Below are 24,942 nucleotides of genomic sequence, written 5' to 3' on the forward strand. Positions count from 1 at the left end.
TAAATGGGTTTTCTATGGGGTCTTGAAGGCATCTATAGGGGGTTTATGGGGTTAAATGGGGTTCTATGCGGTCTTGAAGGCATCTAGAGGGGGTTTATGGGGTTAAATGGGGTTCTATGGGGTCTTGAAGGCATCTAGAGGGGGTTTATGGGGTTAAATGGGGTTCTATGGGGTCTTGAAGGCATCTAGAGGGGGTTTATGGGGTTAAATGGGGGCTCTATGGGGTCTTGAAGGCATCTATAGGGGGTTTATGGGGTTAAATGGGGGTTCTATGGGGTCTTGAAGGCATCTATAGGGGGTTTATGGGGTTAAATGGGGGTTCTATGGGGTCTTGAAGGCATCTATAGGGGGTTTATGGGGTTAAATGGGGGTTCTATGGAGTCTTGAAGGCATCTATAGGGGGTTTATGGGGTTAAATGGGTTGTCTATGGGGTCTTGAAGGCATCTAGAGGGGGTTTATGGGGTTAAATGGGTTTTCTATGGGGTCTTGAAGGCATCTATAGGGGGTTTATGGGGTTAAATGGGGGTTCTATGGGGTCTTGAAGGCATCTATAGGGTGTTCTATGGGGTCAGGAGGTACCTGGAGCACCAGAACCCTGCGGTAGGACAGGGCAGGATGGTGCTGGAGCTCCACCATGGCCCCAGGAGAGCTCTCCCCACGGTTCCTCAGGGTCAGGACCACGTCCACCCCATCGTTGACCCCCAAAACCAGCGTCTCCAGCCTATGGGGTTGGTTGTGGGGTGATGGGATATGGGGGGGTGGGGATACATAGACACGATGTGGGGCTGCCCCATAGAGGGGGGTGGGACCTACCCTGAGATGTTGAGGGAGAGATGGAGGTCGTCAACGCAGACGTTGTCGGGGCCGCAGTTGAGGTTGAAGGGGAGCTTGGAGGTACCAGGTCCATGGGTCCATTGCCCCCCCATTGCCCCCCATTGTCCCCCATTGACCAACTGTTGATCACCCATTGGCCACCCATTGACCATCATCGGCCACCCATTGACCAACCATTGACCACCCATTGACCCCATTGCCACCCATTGACCACCCATTGATCGCCCATTGGCCACCCATTGACCACCCATTGATCGCCCATTGGCCACCCATTGACCACCCATTGACCACCCATTGGCCACCCATTGACCACCCATTGACCACCCATTGGCCACCCATTGACCACCCATTGGCCACCCATTGATCACCCATTGACCACCCATTGATTGCCCTTTGGCCACCCATTGACAACCCATTGACCACCCATTGACCACCCATTGGCCACCCATTGGCCACCCATTGACCAACCATTGACCAACCATTGGCCACCCATAGATCGCCCATTGGCCACCCATTGACCTCCCATAGCCCCCCCATTGCCCCGCCATTACCCCCCCATTGCCCCACCTTGCCCTCGGCCACCGTCTCCGTGTCCCCACTCAAGCCAGGCCGGAGCCCCCCGGCCACCTCCAAGGGTTCTCCAATGGCCTCATAGCCCAACCTCAACACCACCGGCGTCACCGTGTCCCTCGGACACCCCTGCACGCATGAACACCCCCATTGACCCCCATTGCCTCCATGGGGCTGCCCCATAACTTCCTTCCCCCCCCTTCCCAAGGACCCACCACCAAGGCTATGGGGTAGGTCCTGCACTGTTGGCCAAGCCCCAGTTGGATGCTCCCATTGAGGACGTCGGCGCCGGTAACAAAGATGGCGCGGGCCACGGTCCTCCCGGGGTCCAGGGCTGCCCGGTACCGCAGCCTGGTGGCCACTTGGCTTCCTATGGGGAGAAGAGGGGGGGGCTGAAGGCATCTGGATGGGGGTTTGGAGGGTTAGGGGGAGGGGGAGGGTTAGGGGTAGGGTTAGGGTTAGGGTTGGGGTTATGGTTATGGTTAGGGTTAGGGTTATGGCTATGGTTATGGTTAGTGTTATGGTTATGGTTAGTGTTAGGGTTAGGGTTATGGTTAGGGTTAGGGTTGGGGTTGGAGTTATGGTTATGGTTAGTGTTAGGGTTATGGTTATGGTTAGGGTTAGGGTTAGTTTTAGGGTTAGGGTTAGGGTTAGGGTTATGGTTAGGGTTAGGGTTAGGGGTAGGGTTAGTTTTAGGGTTAGGGTTAGGGTTAGGGGTAGGGTTAGGGTTGGGGTTGGGGTTAGGGTTATGGTTAGTGTTAGGGTTATGGTTAGGGTTAGGGTTAGGGTTAGGGTTAGTTTTAGGGTTAGGGTTAGGGTTAGGGTTAGGGTTGGGCTTGGGGTTATGGTTATGATTAGGGTTAGGGTTAGGGTTAGAGTTTGGGTTATGGTTAGGTTTAGGGTTAGGGTTAGGGTTAGGGTTAGGGTTAGGGTTAGGGTTAGTTTTAGGGTTATGGTTCGGGTTAGGGTTAGGATTAGGGTTAGGGTTATTGTTAGGGATAGGGTTGGGTTTGGGTTTATGGTTATGGTTAGTGTTAGGTTTAGTGTTAGGGTTAGGGTTATGGTTATGGTCAGGGTTAGATTTTGTGTTGGGGTTAGGTTTAGGTTTAGGGTTACGGTTGGGGTTGGGGTTATGGTTATGGTTAGGTTTAGGGTTAGGGTTAGAGTTATGGTTAGGGTTAGGGTTAGGGTTAAGGTTAGGGTTAGGGTTAGGGTTAAGGTTATGGTTAGTATTGGGGTTAGGTTTAGGTGTTAGGTTTATGTTGTGTGTTATTGTTAGGTTTATGGTTAGGTTTAGGGTTATGGTTATGTTTAGGATAGGGTTAATATTAGTGTTGTGGTTACGGTTATTTTTAGGGTGCGTTGATGTCCATTTGGGGCTCACCAAAGCTATCCGGGGTCTTCTTGGAGGTCCGGAAACAGATCCTGGCCTTGGCCACCTCCCTATGGGGCTGCTCCTCCTCTTGGCAGCCCAAGGAGGACACCGGGATCTGGGTGGGTTCGAAGGTCACCAGGACCTTGATCTTGAGGAGGGGGCGGGACCTGGTGGGGTTGGGGGCGTGGTCACCATGGGGGTGGTCGCTATGGGGTTGGTTGCCATGGGGATGGGGATGGTCACCATAGGGATGGTTACCATGAGATGGGGATGGTCTCCATGGCGGTGGTTGCCATGGGGATGGGATGGTGATGGTCACCATGGTGATGGTTGCCATGGGGATGGGGATGGTGATGGTCACCATGGGGATGGTCACCATAGGGATGGTCACCATGGGATGCGGATGGGGATGGTCACCATGGGATGGGGATGATGATGGTCACCATGGGATGGGGATGGTCGCCATGGGATGGGGATGGTCACCATAGAGATGGTCACCATGGGATGGGGATGGTCACCATGGGATGGGGATGGGGATGGTCTCCATGGCGATGGTTGCCATGGGGATGGTGATGGTCACCATAGAGATGGTCACCATAGGGATGGTCACCATGGGATGGGGATGATGATGGTCACCATGGGATGGGGATGGTCACCATAGGGATGGTCACCATGGGATGGGGATGATGATGGTCACCATGGGATGGGGATGGTCGCCATAGGGATGGTCACCATGGGGTGGGGATGGGGATGGTCACCATGGGGATGGTCACCATGGGATGGGGATGGTCACCATGGTGATGGTTGCCATGGGGATGGGGATGGTGATGGTCACCATAGGGATGGTCACCATGGGGTGGGGATGGGGATGGTCACCATAGGGATGGTCACCATAGGGATGGTCACCATGGGATGGGGATGGTTGCCATAGGGATGGTCACCATGGGATGGGGATGATGATGGTCACCATGGGATGGGGATGGTCACCATAGGGATGGTCACCATGGGATGGGGATGATGATGGTCACCATGGGATGGGGATGGTCACCATAGGGATGGTCACCATGGGATGGGGATGATGATGGTCACCATGGGATGGGGATGGTCGCCATAGGGATGGTCACCATGGGGTGGGGATGGGGATGGTCACCATGGGGATGGTCACCATGGGATGGGGATGATGATGGTCACCATGGGGATGGTCACCATGGGATGGGGATGGTGATGGTCACCATGGGGATGGTCACCATGGGGTGGGGATGGGGATGGTCTCCATGGCGATGGTTGCCATGGGGATGGTGATGGTCACCATAGAGATGGTCACCATGGGATGGGGATGGTCACCATGGGGATGGTCACCATGGGATGGGGATGATGATGGTCACCATGGGATGGGGATGGTTGCCATAGGGATGGTCACCATGGGATGGGGATGGTCACCATGGCGATGGTTGCCATGGGGATGGGGTTGGTCTCCATGGCGGTGGTTGCCATGGGGATGGGATGGTGATGGTCACCATGGGGATGGTCGCCATGGGATGGGGATGATGATGGTCACCATGGCGATGGTTGCCATGGGGATGGGGTTGGTACCTGAGGAGCAGGACCTGGCCGTGGGCCCCGATGGCCACATCCGGTAGGTTGTCCCCGCTCAGGTCCCGCCCCCCGCTCAGCGCCTGCCCGAAGTGGTGCGGGGACGAGGGGAAGGAGGAGCCAGAGATGCGCTGCGGGGACAATGGGATCCAATGGGGCGCAATGGGGCTCAATGGGATCCAATGGATGCAGTGGGGCATAATGGGATCCAATGGATGCAATGGGGCACAATGGGATCCAATGGATGCAGTGGGGCACAATGGGATCCAATGGATGCAGTGGGGCACAATGGGATCCAATGGATGCAGTGGGGCACAATGGGATCCAATGGATACAGTGGGGCACAATGGGATCCAATGGATGGAATTGGACACAATGGAATCCAATGGATGCAATGGGGCACAATGGGATCCAATGGATGCAATGGGGCGCAATGGGGCACAATGGGATCCAATGGATACAGTGGGGCACAATGGGATCCAATGGATGGAATTGGACACAATGGAATCCAATGGATGCAATGGGGCACAATGGGATCCAATGGATGCAATGGGGCACAATGGGACACAATGGGATTCAATGGCTTCCAATGGGACACAATGGATCCAATGGGGCACAATGGGGCACAATGGGTCCCAATGGGATCCAATGGATGCAATGGGGCACAATGGGGCACAACGGGATCCAATGGGACACAATGGATCCAATGGGGCACAATGGGGCACAGTGGGATCCAATGGGGCACAATGGATACAATGGGGCACAATGGGGCACAACGGGATCCAATGGGACACACTGGATACAATGGGGCACAATGGGGCACAACGGGATCCAATGGGGCACAATGGATCCAATGGGGCACAATGGGGCACAATGGGTCCCAATGGGATCCAATGGATGCAATGGGACACAATGGGGCACAACGGGATCCAATGGGTCACAATGGATCCAATGGGGCACAATGGGGCACAACGGGATCCAATGGGACACAATGGATACAATGGGGCACAATGGGGCACAACGGGATCCAATGGGACACAATGGATCCAATGGGGCACAATGGGGCACAATGGGATCCAATGGATGCAATGGGGCACAATGGGGCACAACGGGATCCAATGGGACACAATGGATCCAATGGGGCACAATGGGGCACAACGGGATCCAATGGGACACACTGGATACAATGGGGCACAATGGGGCACAACGGGATCCAATGGGACACAATGGATACAATGGGGCACAATGGGGCACAATGGGATCCAATGGATGCAATGGGGCACAATGGGGCACAACGGGATCCAATGGGACACAATGGATCCAATGGGGCACAATGGGGCACAACGGGATCCAATGGGACACAATGGATCCAATGGGGCACAATGGGGCACAATGGGATCCAATGGATGCAATGGGGCACAATGGGATCCAATGGATACAATGGGGCACAATGGGGCACAATGGGATCCAATGGCTTCCAATGGGACACAATGGATACAATGGGGCACAATGGGGCACAATGGGGCACAATGGGACCCAACGGACCCAATGGGGCACAATGGGATCCAATGGAGGACAATGGCACCCAATGGGGGACAATGGATATCCCCCCATAGACATCCCATAGACCCCCTGTAGATTCATGTCTCCCTACCCCATATCCCATACCCCATATAGCCCAGATTCCCTATATCCAATATACCCCATACCCCCTACACCCCCCATACCCCCCATACCCCCCCATACCCCCCATACCCCCTACACCCCCCATACCCCCTACACCCCCCATACCCCCTACACCCCCCATACCCCGCATACCCCCCATACACCCCATACCCCCTACACCCCCCATACCCCCCATACCCCCTACACCCCCCATACCCCCCATACCCCCCATACCCCCCATACCCCCCATACCCCCCATACCCCCCATACCCCCCATACCCCCCATACCCCCCATACCCCCCATACCCCCCATACCCCCCATACCCCCCCCCCCCCATATACCCCATACCCCCCATACCCCCCATACACCCCATACCCCCCATACCCCCCATATACCCCATACCCCCCATACCCCCCATACCCCCCATACCCCCCCATTCCCCCCATACCACCCATGCCCCCCATACCCCCTACACCCCCCATAACCCCCATACCCCCCATACACCCCATACCCCCTACACCCCCCATATCCCCCCCATTCCCTATGCCCATACCTGGCTGTACTCCCGTCTCACCCCACTGCTGTGCCCCCGGAAGACGTAGACGGCGCCGCCCCCCATCTCCTCCATGGGGGCCCCCACGGCCACCTCGGGCCACCCATCCCCATCCACGTCCCCCAGTGGGGCCAGGCTGGACCCAAAGCGCCCCAAAGGGTGCCCGGCCTGGCCCCGTAGGGAGCCTTGGCAATGGAGCTGCCCCCCCTATAGGTACATGGGGGGTGGGAGGGGACAGGGGGTGGCATGGTGGTCAATGGGGGTGGAGATGGGGTGAGGGGGGGCTCATCTATGGGGTGAGAGGGACTTCAATGGGGTCATCTATGGGGTGATATGGAGCTCAATGGGGGCATCTATGGGGTGAGGGGGAGCTCATCTATGGGGTGAGGGGGAGCTCATCTATGGGGTGAGGGGGAGCTCATCTATGGGGGGACATGGAGGTCAATGGGGGTGAATATGGGGTGAGGGGGCTCATCTATGGGGTGAGCTCATCTATGGGGTGAGGGGGAGCTCATCTATGGGGTGATGGGGAGCCCATCTATGGGGTGATACGGAGCTCAATGGGGGCATCTATGGGGTGAGGGGGAGCTCATCTATGGGGTGAAGGGGACGTCAATGGGGCCATCTATGGGGTGATCGCGAGCTCATCTATGGGGTGACATGGAGGTCAATGGGGGTGAATATGGGGTGAGGGGGAGCTCATATGGGGTGAGAGAGAGCTCATCTATGGGGTGAGGGGGGGCTCATCTATGGGGTGAGGGGGAGCTCATCTATGGGGTGAGGGGGAGCTCATCTATGGGGTGACATGGTGGTCAATGGGGGTGGATATGGGGTGAGGGGGGGCTCATCTATGGGGTGAGGGGGAGCTCATCTATGGGGTGAGAGGGACTTCAATGGGGTCATCTATGGGGTGATACAGAGCTCAATGGGGGCATCTATGGGGTGAGGGGGAGCTCATCTATGGGGTGATATGGAGCTCATCTATGGGTGATGGGGACGTCAATGGGGCCATCTATGGGGTGATATAGAGCTCATCTATGGGGTGATATGGGGCTCATCTATGGGGTGATGGGGAGCTCATCTATGGGGTGACATGGTGGTCAATGGGGGTGGATATGGGGTGAGGGGGGCTCATCTATGGGGTGAAGGGGACGTCAATGGGGCCATCTATGGGGTGATATAGAGCTCATCTATGGGGTGACATGGAGGTCAATGGGGGTGAATATGGGGTGAGGGGGAGCTCATCTATGGGGTGAAGGGGACGTCAATGGGGCCATCTATGGGGTGATATAGAGCTCATCTATGGGGTGACATGGAGGTCAATGGGGGTGAATATGGGGTGAGGGGGAGCTCATCTATGGGGTGAGAGAGAGCTCATCTATGGGGTGAGGGGGGGCTCATCTATGGGGTGAGGGGGAGCTCATCTATGGGGTGAGGGGGAGCTCATCTATGGGGTGACATGGTGGTCAATGGGGGTGGATATGGGGTGAGGGGGGGCTCATCTATGGGGTGAGGGGGAGCTCATCTATGGGGTGAGAGGGACTTCAATGGGGTCATCTATGGGGTGATACAGAGCTCAATGGGGGCATCTATGGGGTGAGGGGGAGCTCATCTATGGGGTGATATGGAGCTCATCTATGGGTGATGGGGACGTCAATGGGGCCATCTATGGGGTGATATAGAGCTCATCTATGGGGTGATATGGGGCTCATCTATGGGGTGATGGGGAGCTCATCTATGGGGTGACATGGTGGTCAATGGGGGTGGATATGGGGTGAGGGGGGCTCATCTATGGGGTGAGGGGGGGCTCATCTATGGGGTGAGAGGGACTTCAATGGGGTCATCTATGGGGTGATACGGAGCTCAATGGGGGCATCTATGGGGCGAGGGGGAGCTCATCTATGGGGTGAGGGGGAGCTCATCTATGGGGTGACATGGTGGTCAATGGGGGTGGAGATGGGGTGAGGGGGGGCTCATCTATGGGGTGAGGGGGAGCTCATCTATGGGGTGAGGGGGAGCTCATCTATGGGGTGAGAGGGACTTCAATGGGGTCATCTATGGGGTGATATGGAGCTCAGTGAGGGCATCTATGGGGTGAGGGGGAGCTCATCTATGGGGTGAGAGGGACTTCAATGGGGTCATCTATGGGGTGATATGGAGCTCAATGGGGGCATCTATGGGGTGAGGGGGGGCTCATCTATGGGGTGAGAGGGACTTCAATGGGGTCATCTATGGGGTGATATGGAGCTCAATGGGGGCATCTATGGGGTGAGGGGGAGCTCATCTATGGGGTGATATGGAGCTCATCTATGGGTGATGGGGACGTCAATGGGGCCATCTATGGGGTGATATAGAGCTCATCTATGGGGTGACATGGAGGTCAATGGGGGTGGATATGGGGTGAGGGGGAGCTCATCTATGGGGTGACATGGAGGTCAATGGGGGTGGATATGGGGTGAGGGGGGGCTCATCTATGGGGTGAGGGGGAGCTCATCTATGGGGTGAGGGGGAGCTCATCTATGGGGTGATATGGAGCTCAATGGGGGCATCTATGGGGTGAGGGGGAGCTCATCTATGGGGTGATATGGAGCTCATCTATGGGTGATGGGGATGTCAATGGGGCCATCTATGGGGTGATATGGGGCTCATCTATGGGGTGATGGGGAGCTCATCTATGGGGTGATGGGGGGCTCATCTATGGGGTGATGGGGAGCTCATCTATGGGGTGAGATGGAGCTCAATGGGTCCATCTATGGGGTGGGACCCACCTTGGTCCGGAGGCTGCAGACGACCACGCGGCCGCCGCTGTTGGCCCCATAGAACATGGGGGCTCCCACCAGCACCACGTTGTCCAGCCCATCCCCATCGGGGTCTAGGGAGCAGAGGGAGGCCCCAAAGTAGGAGCCCACCTATGGGGGAGGGAGGAGATGTGGGGCTGCCCCATAGCGGGGGCGTCAAGCAAGACCCATAGGTCAAGCAAGACCCATAGATCAACCAAGATCGATAGATCACCCAAGACCCATCCATCACCCAAGACCCATAGATCACCCAAGACCCATTCATCACCCAAGACCCATAGATCAACCAAGACCCATCCATCACCCAAGACCCATCCATCACCCAAGACCCATTCATCACCCAAGACCCATAGATCAACCAAGACCGATCGGTCACCCAAGACCCATCCATCACCCAAGACCCATAGATCACCCAAGACCCATAGATCACCCAAGAACCATCCATCACCCAAGACCCATCCATCACCCAAGACCCATAGATCAACCAAGACCCATCCATCACCCAAGACCCATAGATCACCCAAGACCCATCCATCACCCAAGACCCATCCATCACCCAAGACCCATAGATCACCCAAGACCCATAGATCAACCAAGACCCATAGATCACCCAAGACCCATAGATCAACCAAGACTGATAGATCACCCAAGACCCATAGATCACCCAAGACCCATAGATCACCCAAGACCCATTCATCACCCAAGACCCATAGATCACCCAAGACCCATCCATCACCCAAGACCCATAGATCAACCAAGACCCATCCATCACCCAAGACCCATAGATCACCCAAGACCCATAGATCAACCAAGACCGATAGATCAACCAAGACCCATAGATCACCCAAGACCCATAGATCAACCAAGACCCATAGATCAACCAAGACCCATCCATCACCCAGGACCCATCCATCACCCAAGACCCATAGATCACCCAAGACCCATAGATCAACCAAGACCGATAGATCACCCAAGACCCATAGATCACCCAAGACCCATAGGTCAACCAAGACCGATAGATCACCCAAGACCCATAGATCACCCAAGACCCATAGATCACCCAAGACCCATCCATCACCCAAGACCCATAGATCGCCCAAGACCCATCCATCACCCCCCATGTCCCCCCCTACCCCTGATGCGCCCCATAACCACGTCCCTTCACCTGTGTCCCCATGGCCTGGCCCAGCACCTCCCCGCTATGGGGCTGGAGCAGGAGGACGCGGCCAACGTGGTTGGACCGGGGGGCCCCGAGCGCCAGCGCCCGGCCCCATGGAAGAGACAGGGGCTCCATCACGTACCCTATGGCACAAGGGACCCCATTGGTCATCATGGGACATCGATGATGTCATTGGTCACCATGGGGACATCGACGACCCCATTGGTCATCATGGGACGTCGATGATGTCATTAGTCACCATGGGGACATCGATGACGTCATTAATCATCATGGGACATCGATGACGTCATTGGTCACCATGGGGACATCGACGACCCCATTGGTCGTCATGGGACATCGATGACGTCATTGGTCACCATGGGGACATCGACGACCCCATTGGTCATCATGGGACATTGACGATCCCATAGGTCATCATGGGACGTCGATGACGTCATTGGTCACCATGGGGACATCGACGACCCCATTGGTCATCATGGGACATCGATGATGTCATTGGTCACCATGGGGACATCGACGACCCCATTGGTCATCATGGGACATCGATGACGTCATTGGTCACCATGGGGACAACGACGACCCCATTGGTCATCATGGGACATCGATGACGTCATCGGTCACCATGGGGACATCGATGACGTCATTAATCATCATGGGACATCGATGACGTCATTGGTCACCATGGGGACATCGACGACCCCATTGGTCATCATGGGACGTCGATGACGTCATTGGTCATCATGGGGACATCGATGACGTCATTAATCATCACGGGACATCGATGACGTCATTGGTCACCATGGGGACATCAAGAACCCCATTGGTCATCATGGGACATCGATGACGTCATTGGTCACCATGGGGACATCGATGACGTCATTAATCATCATGGGACATCGATGACGTCATTGGTCACCATGGGACATTGACGATCCCATTGGTCATCATGGGACGTCGATGACGTCATTGGTCATCATGGGCCATTGACGACCCCATTGGTCATCATGGGACATCGATGACGTCATTGGTCATCATGGGGACATCGATGACCCCATTGGTCCTCACGGGGACCCCAACGTCTCCCATAGACCCCATGAGGCCCCCAAGGCACCCCCCAGGGCTGCCCCACACGGTGCCTATGGGGGGGGTCCTCACCCAGGTAGGAATCGCTGGGGACCCCGGAGGCGTTGAGGAACGCGGCTGCCCCATTGGCCCCATAGGAAAAGGCGCCTCCGGCCCAGGTGTAGGCACCCACAGCACCCAGGATGGGCCCATCCTGCGCCATGGGGGGGACATAGGGTCACACCATGGGGATGCCATGGGGAAGCTATGGGGATGCTATGGGGATGCTATGGGGTTATCATAGGGATGCTATGGGGATGCTATAGGGATTCTATGGGGATGCTATGGGGATGCTATGGGGTTATCATAGGGATGCTATGGGGATGCTATGGGGATGCGATGGGGATGCTATGGGGATGCTATAGGGATTCTATGGGGATGCTATGGGGATGCTATGGGGTTATCATAGGGATGCTATGGGGATGCTATGGGGATGCTATGGGGATGCTATGGGGATGCTATGGGGATGCTATGGGGATGCTATAGGGATGCTATAGGGATGCTATGGGGATGCTATGGGGATGCTATAGGGATGCTATGGGGATGCTATGGGGATGCTATGGGGATGCTATGGGGATGCTATGGGGATGCTATGGGGATGCTATGGGGATGATATAGGGATGCTATGGGGATGCTATGGGGATGCTATGGGGATGCTATGGGGATGCGATGGGGATGCTATGGGGATGCTATGGGGATGCTATGGGGATGATATAGGGATGCTATGGGGATGCTATGGGGATATCATAGGGATGCTATGGGGATGCTATAGGGATGCTATGGGGATGATACAGGGATGCTACGGGGATGCTATAGGGATGCTACAGGGATGCTATAGGGATGCTATAGGGATGCTATGGGGATGCTATGGGGATGCTATGGGGATGCTATAGGGATGCTATGGGGATGATACAGGGATGCTATGGGGATGCTATAGGGATGCTACAGGGATGCTATAGGGATGCTATAGGGATGCTATGGGGATGCTATGGGGATGCTATGGGGATGCTATAGGGATGCTATGGGGATGATACAGGGATGCTGTGGGGATGCTATAGGGATGCTATGGGGATGCTATGGGGATGCTATGGGGATGCTATAGGGATGCTATGGGGATGATACAGGGATGCTATGGGGATGCTATGGGGATGCTGTGGGGATGCTATGGGGATGCTATGGGGATGCTATGGGGATGCTATGGGGATGCTATGGGGATGCGATGGGGATGCTATGGGGATGCTATAGGGATGCTACAGGGATGCTATAGGGATGCTATAGGGATGCTATGGGGATAACATAGGGATGCTATGGGGATGATATAGGGATGCTATGGGGATGCTATAGGGATGCTGTAGGGATTCTATGGGGATGCTATGGGGATGCAATGGGGATGCAATGGGGATGCGATGGGGATGCTATGGGGATACCATGGGGATGCTATGGGGATCTATGGGGATGCTATGGGGATGCTATGGGGATGCTATGGGGATGCAATGGGGATGCTATGGGGATGCGATGGGGATGCTATGGGGATGCTATGGGGATGCGATGGGGATGCTGTGGGGATGCTGCGGGGATGCTATGGGGATGCTATGGGGATGCTATGGGGATGCTATGGGGATGCTGTGGGGATGCTGTGGGGATGCTATGGGGATGCTATGGGGATGCTATGGGCTCCCCATGGGATGCTATGGGGATGCTATGGGGATCCTATAGGGATCCCTATGGGGATGCTATGGGGATGCTATGGGGATGCTATGGGGATGTTATGGGGATGCTTTGGGGATGCGATGGGGATGCTATGGGGATGCTATGGGGATGCGATGGGGATGCTATGGGGATGCTATAGGGATTCTATGGGGATGCTATGGGGATGCTATGGGGATGCTATGGGGATACCATGGGGATGCTATGGGGATGCTATGGGGATGCTATGGGGATGCTATGGGGATGCTATGGGGATGCTATGGGGATGCGATGGGGATGCTATGGGGATGCTATGGGGATATCATAGGGATGCTATGGGGATGCTATGGGGATGCTATGGGGATGCTATGGGGATGCTATGGGGATGCTATGGGGATGCTATGGGGATGCTATGGGGATGATATAGGGATGCTATGGGGATGATACAGGGATGCTATGGGGATGCTATAGGGGTGCTATGGGGATGCTCTGGGGACACCACAGGGACACCATAGGGATACCATAGGGATACTATAGGGACATTATAGGGGTACTCTATGGATCCCATAGGGATACTATAGGGATACTATAGGGATACCATAGGAATACTATAGGGATACCATAGGGATATTATAGGGGTACTATAGGGATACCATAGGGGTACTATAGGGATACCATTGGGATAATATAGGGATACTATAGGGATACCATAGGGATACTATAGGGATACCATAGGGATATTATAGGGATATTATAGGGGTACTATAGGGATACCATAGGGGTACTATAGGGATACCATTGGGATAATATAGGGATACTATAGGGATACTATAGGGGTACTATAGGGATACCATAGGGATACCATAGGGATACTATAGGGGTACTATAGGGATACTATAGGGATACCATAGGGATACTATAGGGATACTATAGGGATACCATAGGGATACTATAGGGATACTATAGGGGTACTATAGGGATACTATAGGGGTACTATAGGGATACCATAGGGATGCTACAGGGATACCATAGGGATACTATAGGGGTACTATAGGGATACTATAGGGGTACTATAGGGATACCATAGGGATACCATAGGGATACTATAGGGGTACTATAGGTGTACTATAGGGATACTATAGGGATACTCTAGGGACATTATAGGGATGCTCTGGGGCTCCTCTGGGGCCCAGACCGGGGTGAGGAGGGCGCTGAAGCCCTCCTGGGCCATCTCGAGCTGGAAGGCGCTGGCGTGGGCGGTGGCGGTGCCCTCGAGGGAGAAGATCCGGTCCTGGAGCTGGCTCTGGATGCCCCGGAGGGCCTCGAAGTTGTCCACGCGGAAGACGTGGTCCTCGGGGGGCCGGGAGGCGATGGCCTGGAGCTCGGCTACGGCAGCCGGGAGGTGGAAGGCGGTGCCCACCTGGAAGGGATGGATGATGATGGATGATGGATGATGGATGATGGATGATGGGTGGATGATGGATGGATGATGGATGGATGATGGATGATGGGTGGTTGAAGGATGGATGATGGATGGATGATGATGGATGATGGATGATGGATGATGGATGGATGATGGATGGATGATGGATGGATGATGATGGATGATGGATGATGGATGATGGATGGATGATGGATGATGGATGGATGATGGATGATGGATGGATGATGGATGATGGATGGATGATGGATGATGGATGGATGATGGATGGATGATGGATGGATGATGGATGGATGATGGATGATGGATGGATGATGGATGGATGATGGATGGATGATGGATGGATGATGGATGGATGATGGATGGATGATGGATGGATGATGGATGGATGATGGATGGATGATGGATGGATGATGGATGGATGATGGATGGATGATGGATGGATGATGGATGGATGATGGATGATGGATGATGGATGATGGATGATGGATGATGATGGATGATGGATGATGGATGGATGATGGATGGATGATGGATGGATGATGATGGATGATGGATGGATGATGATGGATGATGGATGGATGATGATGGATGATGGATGGATGATGATGGATGATGGATGATGGATGGATGATGGATGGATGATGGATGGATGATGGATGGATGATGGATGGATGTGGATGGATGATGGGTGGATGATGGATGATGATGGATGATGGATGGATGATGGATGGATGATGGATGATGGATGGATGATGGATGGATGATGGATGATGATGGATGATGGATGGATGGATGATGGATGGATGATGGATGATGGATGATGGATGATGGATGGATGATGGATGGATGATGGATGGATGATGGATGGATGATGGATGGATGATGGATGGATGATGGATGGATGATGGATGGATGATGGATGGATGATGGATGGATGATGGATGATGGATGATGGATGATGGATGATGGATGATGATGGATGATGGATGGATGATGGATGATGGATGGATGATGGATGGATGATGATGGATGATGGATGGATGATGATGGATGATGGATGGATGATGATGGATGATGGATGGATGATGATGGATGATGGATGATGGATGGATGATGGATGGATGATGGATGGATGATGGATGGATGATGGATGGATGATGGATGGATGTGGATGGATGATGGGTGGATGATGGATGATGATGGATGATGGATGGATGATGGATGGATGATGGATGATGGATGGATGATGGATGGATGATGGATGATGGATGGATGGATGGATGATGGATGGATGATGGATGATGGATGGATGGATGATGGATGGATGATGGATGGATGATGGATGGATGATGGATGGATGATTGATGGATGATGGATGATGGATGATGGATGATGGATGGATGATGGATGGATGATGGATGATGGATGATGGATGATGGATGATGGATGATGATGGATGATGATGGATGATGGATGGATGATGGATGGATGATGGATGATGGGTGGGTGAAGGATGGATGATGGATGGATGATGATGGATGATGGATGATGGATGATGGATGATGGATGGATGATGGATGGATGATGATGGATGATGGATGGATGATGGATGATGGATGGATGATGGATGGATGATGGATGGATGGATGATGGATGGATGGATGGATGATGGATGGATGGATGATGGATGATGGATGATGGATGATGGATGATGGATGGATGATGGATGGATGATGATGGATGATGGATGGATGATGGATGGATGATGGATGGATGATGGATGGATGGATGATGGATGGATGGATGGATGGATGGATGATGGATGATGATGGATGATGGATGATGGATGGATGATGGATGGATGATGATGGATGATGGATGGATGATGATGGATGGATGATGGATGATGGATGGATGATGATGGATGGATGATGGATGATGATGGATGATGATGGATGATGGATGGATGATGGATGATGATGGATGATGATGGATGGATGATGGATGATGATGGATGATGGATGGATGATGGATGGATGGATGATGGATGATGGATGATGGATGGATGATGGATGATGGATGGATGATGGATGATGGATGGATGATGGATGATGGATGATGGATGGATGATGGATGGATGGATGATGGATGATGGATGGATGATGATGGATGGATGATGGATGATGTATGGATGACGATGGATGACGATGGATGCATGGATGCATGGATGCATGGATGCTGGCTCCCTCACCCCAATGGCGTAGCGCGTCACCCCCATCCTCTCGGCCAATGGGATGACGTCCTCATATTCCATCCTATCATCGAACTTCCTCCCATCCGTCACCACGATCAGCACCTTGGTGGCGTCTTCCCGGGCTCCCCTCCCCGCTGTGAACATCTGGGTCCTGCCCCATAGAAGCCCCATAGCACCCTATGGGTCACGCTTAGACGTAGTTATGGGGTCTATGGGGGGGGGGTGGGGGGGCATATGGGGCACTCACAGCGCGGTCCAGATGGCAGTGGCCGTATGGGTGGACTTCCTGAGCTGCTGGACCTGCCCCACAAGTGCTATGGGGTCCGGGGCGCTCCGGAAGGTGTTGAAGTCAAAGTGCGGGAGGACGATGTGGGAGAACTGGGAGAGGGCAAACTGGGGGGGGGGGGAGACAAAGAAAGGGGACAATGTGGGGTGAAGGCCATGGGGCAATGGGATGGGGATGTGGGGCAATGATGGAAGAGGAACCCGTTGAGTAGGTAGAAGAGGAACCCATTGAGTCAATGGAAGAGGAACCCATTGAGTCGATGGAAGAGGAGCCCATTGAGTCAATGGAAGAGGAGCCCATTGAATCGATGGAAGGGGAACCCATTGAGTCGATGGAAGAGGAGCCCATTGAGTCGATAGAAGAGGAGCCCATTGAGTCGATGGAAGAGGAACCCATTGAGTCGATGGAAGAGGAGCCCATTGAATCGATGGAAGAGGAACCCATTGAGTCGATGGAAGAGGAGCCCATTGAATCAATGGAAGAGGAACCCATTGAGTAGGTAGAAGAGGAGCCCATTGAGTCAATGGAAGAGGAACCCATTGAGTAGGTAGAAGAGGAACCCATTGAATCGATGGAAGAGGAACCCATTGAGTCGATGGAAGAGGAACCCATTGAGTCGATGGAAGAGGAGCCCATTGAGTCAATGGAAGAGGAGACCATTGAGTCGATGGAAGAAGAACCCATTGAGTCGATAGAAGAGGAACCCATTGAGTCGATGGAAGAGGAGCCCATTGAGTCGATGGAAGAGGAGCCCATTGAGTCGATAGAAGAGGAACCCATTGAGTCGATGGAAGAGGAACCCATTGAGTCGATGGAAGAGGAGCCCATTGAATCAATGGAAGAGGAGCCCATTGAGTCGATGGAAGAGGAGCCCATTGAGTCAATAGAACCCAAGCCATCGCCATTGAGCTCCAATGGTGGGAACCCCATGGCGATGCCACCTCCATGGGGGTACCTGCGTGTCGGTGCCCTTGAAGTGCTTCATGACCTCCCCAATGAAGGTCTTCATGGTCCGGAATTCCTCGGCCTTGATGCTTCCGGAACCATCCATGAGGAAAACCACGTCCGTGGCGCGCTTGGGACAATCTATGGGGCAGGCGTATGGGGACAACCAAGCCATGGGGGGGGGGGGGGGGGGTGGGTCCCTATGGGGCCAATGGGGCCGCTATGGGGAGCCCCATACCTGGTTGGGTCATTGGGATGAGCTGGAGCTGCTGGAGGTTGGTGTCCAGGAGGGCGCAGAAGCCATTGAGGTGGATGTTCTCCCCACAAGTGTGGGGCAGTGTGGGGCCACAGGCCTATGGGGGGGGGCATAGAGACCCACTGGGGGGGTGAAACCTCCTTGATGGCCCCATAGGAACCCATTGGAGATGCCATCTCCAACCCAACTCACCAGGGCCCCCTTGTTCCCAGCGCTCAAGGCCAACCCCAAGGATGCGTTGACGGCACCGGGAGGTCCTAAGAGATGGATTGGTCACTTATGGGGTGGAGGAGGTCACTTATGGGGTGGAGGAGGTCACTTATGGGGTGGGGGAGGTCACTTATGGGGTGTGGGGGAGGTCACTTATGGGGTGTGGAGGAGGTGACTTATGGGGTGGGGTAGGTGATTTATGGGGTGTGAGGGAGGTCATTTATGGGGTAGAGGAGGTCACTTATGGGGTGTGGGGAAGGTCACTTATGGGGTGGAGGATGTCACTTATGGGGTGTAGAGGAGGTCAGTTATGGGGTGTGAGGGAGGTCACTTATGGGGTGGAGGTCGTCATTTATGGGGTGTGGGGAAGGTCACTTATGGGATGTGGAGGTGGTCACTTATGGGGTGACCTCCCCTTATGGGGTGGAGGAGGTCACTTATGGGGTGTGGAGGAGGTCACTTATGGGGGGGGAGGAGGTCACTTATGGGGTGTGGGGCAGGTCACTTATGGGGTGTGGGGCAGGTCACTTATGGGGTGTGGAGGTCACTTATGGGGTGTGGAGAAGGTCACTTACGGGTGTGGGGCAGGTCACTTATGGGGTGTGGGGCAGGTCACTTATGGGGTGTGGGGCAGGTCACTTATGGGGCATGGCTGAGGTCACTTATGGGGTGTGGGGGAGGTCACTTATGGGGTGGAGGAGGTCACTTATGGGGGGGAGGTCACTTATGGGGTGGAGGAGGTCACTTATGGGGGGGAGGAGGTCACTTATGGGGTGTGGGGCAGGTCACTTATGGGGGGGAGGTCACTTATGGGGTGTGGAGGTCACTTATGGGGTGCGGAGAAGGTCACTTATGGGGGGGAGGTCACTTATGGGGCATGGCTGAGGTCACTTATGGGGTGTGGGGCAGGTCACTTATGGGGTGTGGAGGTCACTTATGGGGTGTGGGGGAGGTCACTTATGGGGTGTGGGGCAGGTCACTTAGGGGGTGGGGGAGGTCACTTATGGGGTGTGAGGGAGGTCACTTATGGGGTGTGGGGGAGGTCACTTATGGGGTGTGGAGGAGGTCACTTATGGGGTGGAGGAGGTCACTTATGGGGTGTGGGGCAGGTCACTTATGGGGTGGAGAAGGTCACTTATGGGGTGTGGGGAAGCTCACTTATGGGGTGGAGGATGTCACTTATGGGGTGTGGGGAAGGTCACTTATGGTGTGTGGAGGAGGTCACTTATGGGGTGGGGGAGGTCACTTATGGGGTGTGGAGGAGGTCACTTATGGGGTGTGGAGGAGGTCTCTTATGGGGTGGAGGAGGTCACTTATGGGGGGGGAGGAGGTCACTTATGGGGTGGAGGAGGTCACTTATGGGGTGTGGAGGAAGTCACTTATGGGGTGTGGGGCAGGTCACTTATGGGGTGGAGGAGGTCACTTATGGGGTGTGGGGCAGGTCACTTATGGGGTGTGGAGAAGGTCACTTATGGGGGGGGAGGTCACTTATGGGGTGTGGGGCAGGTCACTTATGGGGTGTGGGGGAGGTCACTTATGGGGTGTGGGGGAGGTCTCTTATGGGGTGGGGGAGGTCACTTATGGGGTGTAGAGGGAGGTCACTTATGGGGTGTGGGGCAGGTCACTTATGGGGTGTGGGGCAGGTCACTTATGGGGTGTGGAGGTCACTTATGGGGCATGCCTGAGGTCACTTATGGGGCGCTCACCCCTAATGGGCACCTCTTGGCACGTCCCGGTGCGGTACCGGCACCGATGGATGCTCCCTCTCGCGCCGCGCTCCAATGGGGCCCCTACCAGGACCCTATGGGGCAGGTTCACGGTGTGTATGTGGGGGGGGGGCACTTGTGGGTCTCCAGCCCCATAAGTGTGGGGTGAACACCCCCCCCCTTTACCATCCATCGTCGCCGGTGCCGAACTGGGCCACGGCGTGGCCGAAGGCCCCATTGGGGTCGCCGCGGAAGACGAGCGCCGCGTCCGCGTCCACCATGGAGCAGCGGCCGTGGGGCAGAGCTGTGGGGTTTGGGGGGGGGGGTCAATGGGGCAGCCAATGGGGGAGGAGGCACCTCCTCACAGCAGCCAATGGGGGAGGTTGGGGGGATCCCTGTTAGCCAATGAGGGAGGGGAAAGACCCCAACCACAGCAGCCAATAGGGTTCAGGGGATCCCCGACAGCCAATGAGGGGGGGGGGAGACCCCAACCCCACAGCAGCCAATGGGGGAGGTTGGGGGGATCCCCGACAGCCAATGAGAGAGGGGGGAGACCCCAACCACAGCAGCCAATAGGGTTCAGGGGATCCCCGACAGCCAATGAGGGAGTGGGGAGACCCCAATCACAGCAGCCAATGAGAGAGGTTGGGGGGATCCCTGACAGCCAATGAGGGGGGAGACCCTCATCAGCCAATGAGAGAGGTTGGGGGGATCCCTGACAGCCAATGAGGGAGGGGGGAGACCCCAACCACAGCAGCCAATGGGGGAGGTTGGGGGGATCCCCAACAGCCAATGAGGGAGGGGGGAGACCCCAACCCTACAGCAACCAATGGGGGAGGTTGGGGGGATCCCCGACAGCCAATGAGAGGGGAGATCCTCATCAGCCAATGAGAAAGGTTGGGGGGATCCCCGACAGCCAATGAGGGAGGGGGGAGACCCCAACCCCACAGCAACCAATGGGGGAGGTTGGGGGGATCCCTGACAGCCAATGAGAGGGGAGACCCTCATCAGCCAATGAGAGAGGTTGGGGGGATCCCCAACAGCCAATGAGGGAGGGGAAAGACCCCAACCACAGCAGCCAATGGGGGAGGTTGGGGGGATCCCTGACAGCCAATGAGGGGGGAGACCCTCATCAGCCAATGAGAAAGGTTGGGGGGATCCCTGACAGCCAATGAGGGAGGGGAGAGACCCCAACCACAGCAGCCAATAGGGTTCAGGGGATCCCCGACAGCCAATGAGGGAGGGGAGAGACCCCAACCACAGCAGCCAATGGGGGAAGTTGGGGGGATCCCTGACAGCCAATGAGGGGGGAGACCCTCATCAGCCAATGAGAGAGGTTGGGGGGATCCCCGACAGCCAATGAGGGGGGAGATCCTCATCAGCCAATGAGAAAGGTTGGGGGGGATCCCCGACAGCCAATGAGGGAGGGGGGAGACCCCAACCCCACAGCAGCCAATGGGGGAGGTTGGGGGGATCCCTGACAGCCAATGAGGGGGGAGACCCTCATCAGACAATGAGAGAGGTTGGGGGGATCCCTGACAGCCAATGAGGAAGGGGGAAGACCCCAACCCCACAGCAACCAATGGGGGAAGTTGGGGGGATCCCCGACAGCCAATGAGAGAGGGGAAAGACCCCAACCACAGCAGCCAATAGGGTTCAGGGGATCCCCGACAGCCAATGAGGGAGGGGAGAGACCCCAACCCCTCATCAGCCAATGAGAGAGGTTGGGGGGATCCCTGACAGCCAATGAGGGAGGGGGGAGACCCCAACCCCACAGCAGCCAATGGGGGAGGTTGGGGGGATCCCCGACAGCCAATGAGGGGGAAGACCCCCATCAACCAATGGGGGATGTTGGGGTGCCCCCAGCACCCAATGGGGTGCCATTGATGACCCCATCACCCAATAGGGGACCCATTGATGACCCCATCACCCAATAGGGGACCCATTGATGACCCCATCACCCAATAGGGGACCCATTGATGACCCCATCACCCAATGGGGTGCCATTGATGACCCCCATCACCCAATAGGGTGCCATTGATGACCCCATCACCCAATGGGGGCCCATTGATGACCCCAGCACCCAATGGGGGGCCATTGATGACCCCTTCACCCAATGGGGGGCCATTGATGACCCCATCACCCAATGGGGTGCCATTGATGACCCCAGCACCCAATAGGGGACCCATAGGGGTGCCCCCCAGCACCCAAAAGTGGGGCTGTGTCCCCCCCCCGCCCCCAACCCCCCTTTGCCACCTACCAGCACCCAAGAGGACGAGCAGCACCCATGGGTCCATGGCACCCCCTCGTGAAGCCGATGGCCAATGGGGAAGCGCATTGGGTGTAAGAGGAAGGAAAAGGGGGGCGGGACATTGGGGATATGGGGCGGGGGGAAGGGAAGTTGTGGGTCACATGGTGTCATGTCCCCACCCCCACCCCCCGGTGTTGGGTCTGACCCACATCCTCTTTTGGGGGGGGTTAAGCAACCACAGGGGTGACGTCGACTTCCTATCGCAGTTGTGGGGTAAGTGGGGGGCGGAGACGGGCTATGGGTCAGCTGCGGCCCGTTGACCATCATTGGACACCATTGACACCCATTGACCCCCATTGACCACCATTGACCCCCATTGACCACCATTGACACCCATTGACCACCATTGACACCCATTGACCACCCATTGACCCCCATTGACCACCATTGACCCCCATTGACCCCCATTGACCCCCATCGACCACCATTGACCATCATTGGACACCATTGACCCCCATTGACCCCCATCGACCACCATTGACCATCATTGGACACCATTGACCCCCATTGACCCCCATCGACCACCATTGACCATCATTGGACACCATTGACCCCCATTGACCACCATTGACCCCCATTGACCACCATTGACACCCATTGACCACCCATTGACCCCCATTGACCACCATTGACCCCCATTGACCCCCATTGACCCCCATCGACCACCATTGACCATCATTGGACACCATTGACCCCCATTGACCCCCATCGACCACCATTGACCATCATTGGACACCATTGACACCCATTGACCCCCCATTGACCCCCATCGACCCCCATTGACCACCATTGACCCCCATTGACCCCCATTGACCCCCATTGGCCCCCATTGACATTTTTGGGGCGTTTTGGTTTTTTTTTGGGCCGTTTTGAGTTGTTTGGGACCATTTGGGGCATTTTGGGGCCCTTTTGGGCTGTTTCAGGCCGTTTGGGGCATTTTGGTGGCAGCTTGGGTTGATTTGTGTGGGTTTGGGCATTTTCGGACCGTTTGGGGCTGGTTTGCGCTGGTTTGGGCCATTTTGGGCATTTTTGAGCAGTTTGGGGCATTTTTGACTGATTTGGGCTGTTTTGGACCGATTTGGGCTGTTTTGTGCCATTTTGGACCGTTTTGGGTGGTTTTGGGCTGTGTTGGACCATTTTGGGCTGGTTTGGACCCATTTGGGCTGTTTTGGAACTATTTCGGCTGTTTTGTGCCATTTTGGGCTGTTTTGTGCCATTTTGGGCTGGTTTGGACCATTTTGGGGTGATTTGGACCCATTTGGGCTGTTTTGTGCCATTTTGGGCTGGTTTGGACCGTTTTGGGCTGGTTTGGACCATTTTGGGCTGGTTTGGACCATTTTGGGCTGGTTTGGACCATTTTGGGCTGGTTTGGACGGTTTTGGGGTGGTTTGGACCCATTTGGGCTGTTTTGGACCAATTAGGGCTGTTTTGGGCCATTTTGGGCTGGTTTGGACCGATTTGGGCTGTTTTGTGCCATTTTGGGCTGGTTTGGGTTGTTTTGTGCCGTTTTGGGCGTTTTTGGACCATTTTGGGACCGTTTTGGACCGTTTTGTGCAGTTTTGGGACCGTTTTGAGACCGTTTTGGACCGTTTTGGGCCGTTTTGGGACCGTTTTGGCCCCGTTTTGGGACCGTTTTGGGACCGTTTTGTGCCGTTTTGGGACCGTTTTGGTCCGTTTTGGGACCGTTTTGGGACCGTTTTGGGACCGTTTTGGGGCCGTTTTGTGCCGTTTTGTGACCGTTTTGAGCCGTTTTGGGTCGTTTTGGGCCATTTTGTGCCGTTTTGGGCCGTTTTGGGAACGTTTTGGGACCGTTTTGGGCCGTTTTGGGACCATTTTGTGCTGTTTTGTGCCGTTTTGGGACCGTTTTGGGACCATTTTGTGCTGTTTTGGTCCGTTTTGGGACCGTTTTGGGACCGTTTTGGGACCGTTTTGTGCTGTTTTGGTCCGTTTTGGGGCCGTTTTGGGACCGTTTTGGGCCGTTTTGTGCCATTTTGGGACCGTTTTGGGCCGTTTTTTGCCGTTTTGTGCCATTTTGGGATAGTTTTGGGCCATTTTGTGCCGTTTTGGGACCGTTTTGGGGCCGTTTTCCGCTGTTTCAGCTCCGTTTCGAATCGTTTTGGCGCCGCCCCTCCCCCTCTCCGCCTCCTTCCCC

At 55.2% G+C, this 24,942-nt stretch overlaps 1 protein-coding gene across 1 annotated transcript; it reads right to left on the reverse strand.

Annotated features, from left to right (window-relative positions):
- Positions 1-527: 527 nt before the first annotated feature.
- LOC134156374 (integrin alpha-M-like) lies at positions 528-22,772 on the reverse strand. Its single transcript, XM_062604345.1, has 18 exons — positions 22,740-22,772; positions 20,666-20,783; positions 20,480-20,574; positions 18,756-18,820; positions 18,546-18,660; positions 18,318-18,448; positions 17,324-17,469; positions 17,074-17,227; positions 14,574-14,798; positions 11,726-11,846; positions 10,556-10,692; positions 9,361-9,501; positions 4,374-4,504; positions 2,790-2,947; positions 1,621-1,775; positions 1,403-1,534; positions 815-888; positions 528-722 (listed from the first exon to the last, which is right to left on the reverse strand). The coding sequence occupies exons 2-18, from the start codon at positions 20,758-20,760 to the stop codon at positions 530-532; spliced, it is 2,268 nt and encodes a 755-aa protein (XP_062460329.1). The 5' UTR covers positions 20,761-20,783; positions 22,740-22,772; the 3' UTR covers positions 528-529.
- Positions 22,773-24,942: the final 2,170 nt, after the last annotated feature.

Source organism: Pezoporus occidentalis, unplaced genomic scaffold (genome assembly GCF_034315485.1).
Source record: "Pezoporus occidentalis ecotype Australia unplaced genomic scaffold, CSIRO_AGI_Poc_V1 ctg859, whole genome shotgun sequence".
NCBI lineage: Eukaryota > Metazoa > Chordata > Aves > Psittaciformes > Psittacidae > Pezoporus > Pezoporus occidentalis.

Excerpts from the sequence above, each read along its gene's own strand:
- LOC134156374 (XM_062604345.1), bottom strand. The coding sequence starts at position 20,760 with ATGGTGGACGCGGACGCGGCGCTCGTCTTCCGCGGCGACCCCAATGGG. Across the intron at positions 1,535-1,620 it reads CCTACCCCATAGCCTTGGTG|GGGTGTCCGAGGGACACGGT; the intron begins GTGGGTCCTTGG and ends TCATGCGTGCAG. Across the intron at positions 723-814 it reads CTCTCCCTCAACATCTCAGG|GCTGGAGACGCTGGTTTTGG; the intron begins GTAGGTCCCACC and ends CCAACCCCATAG.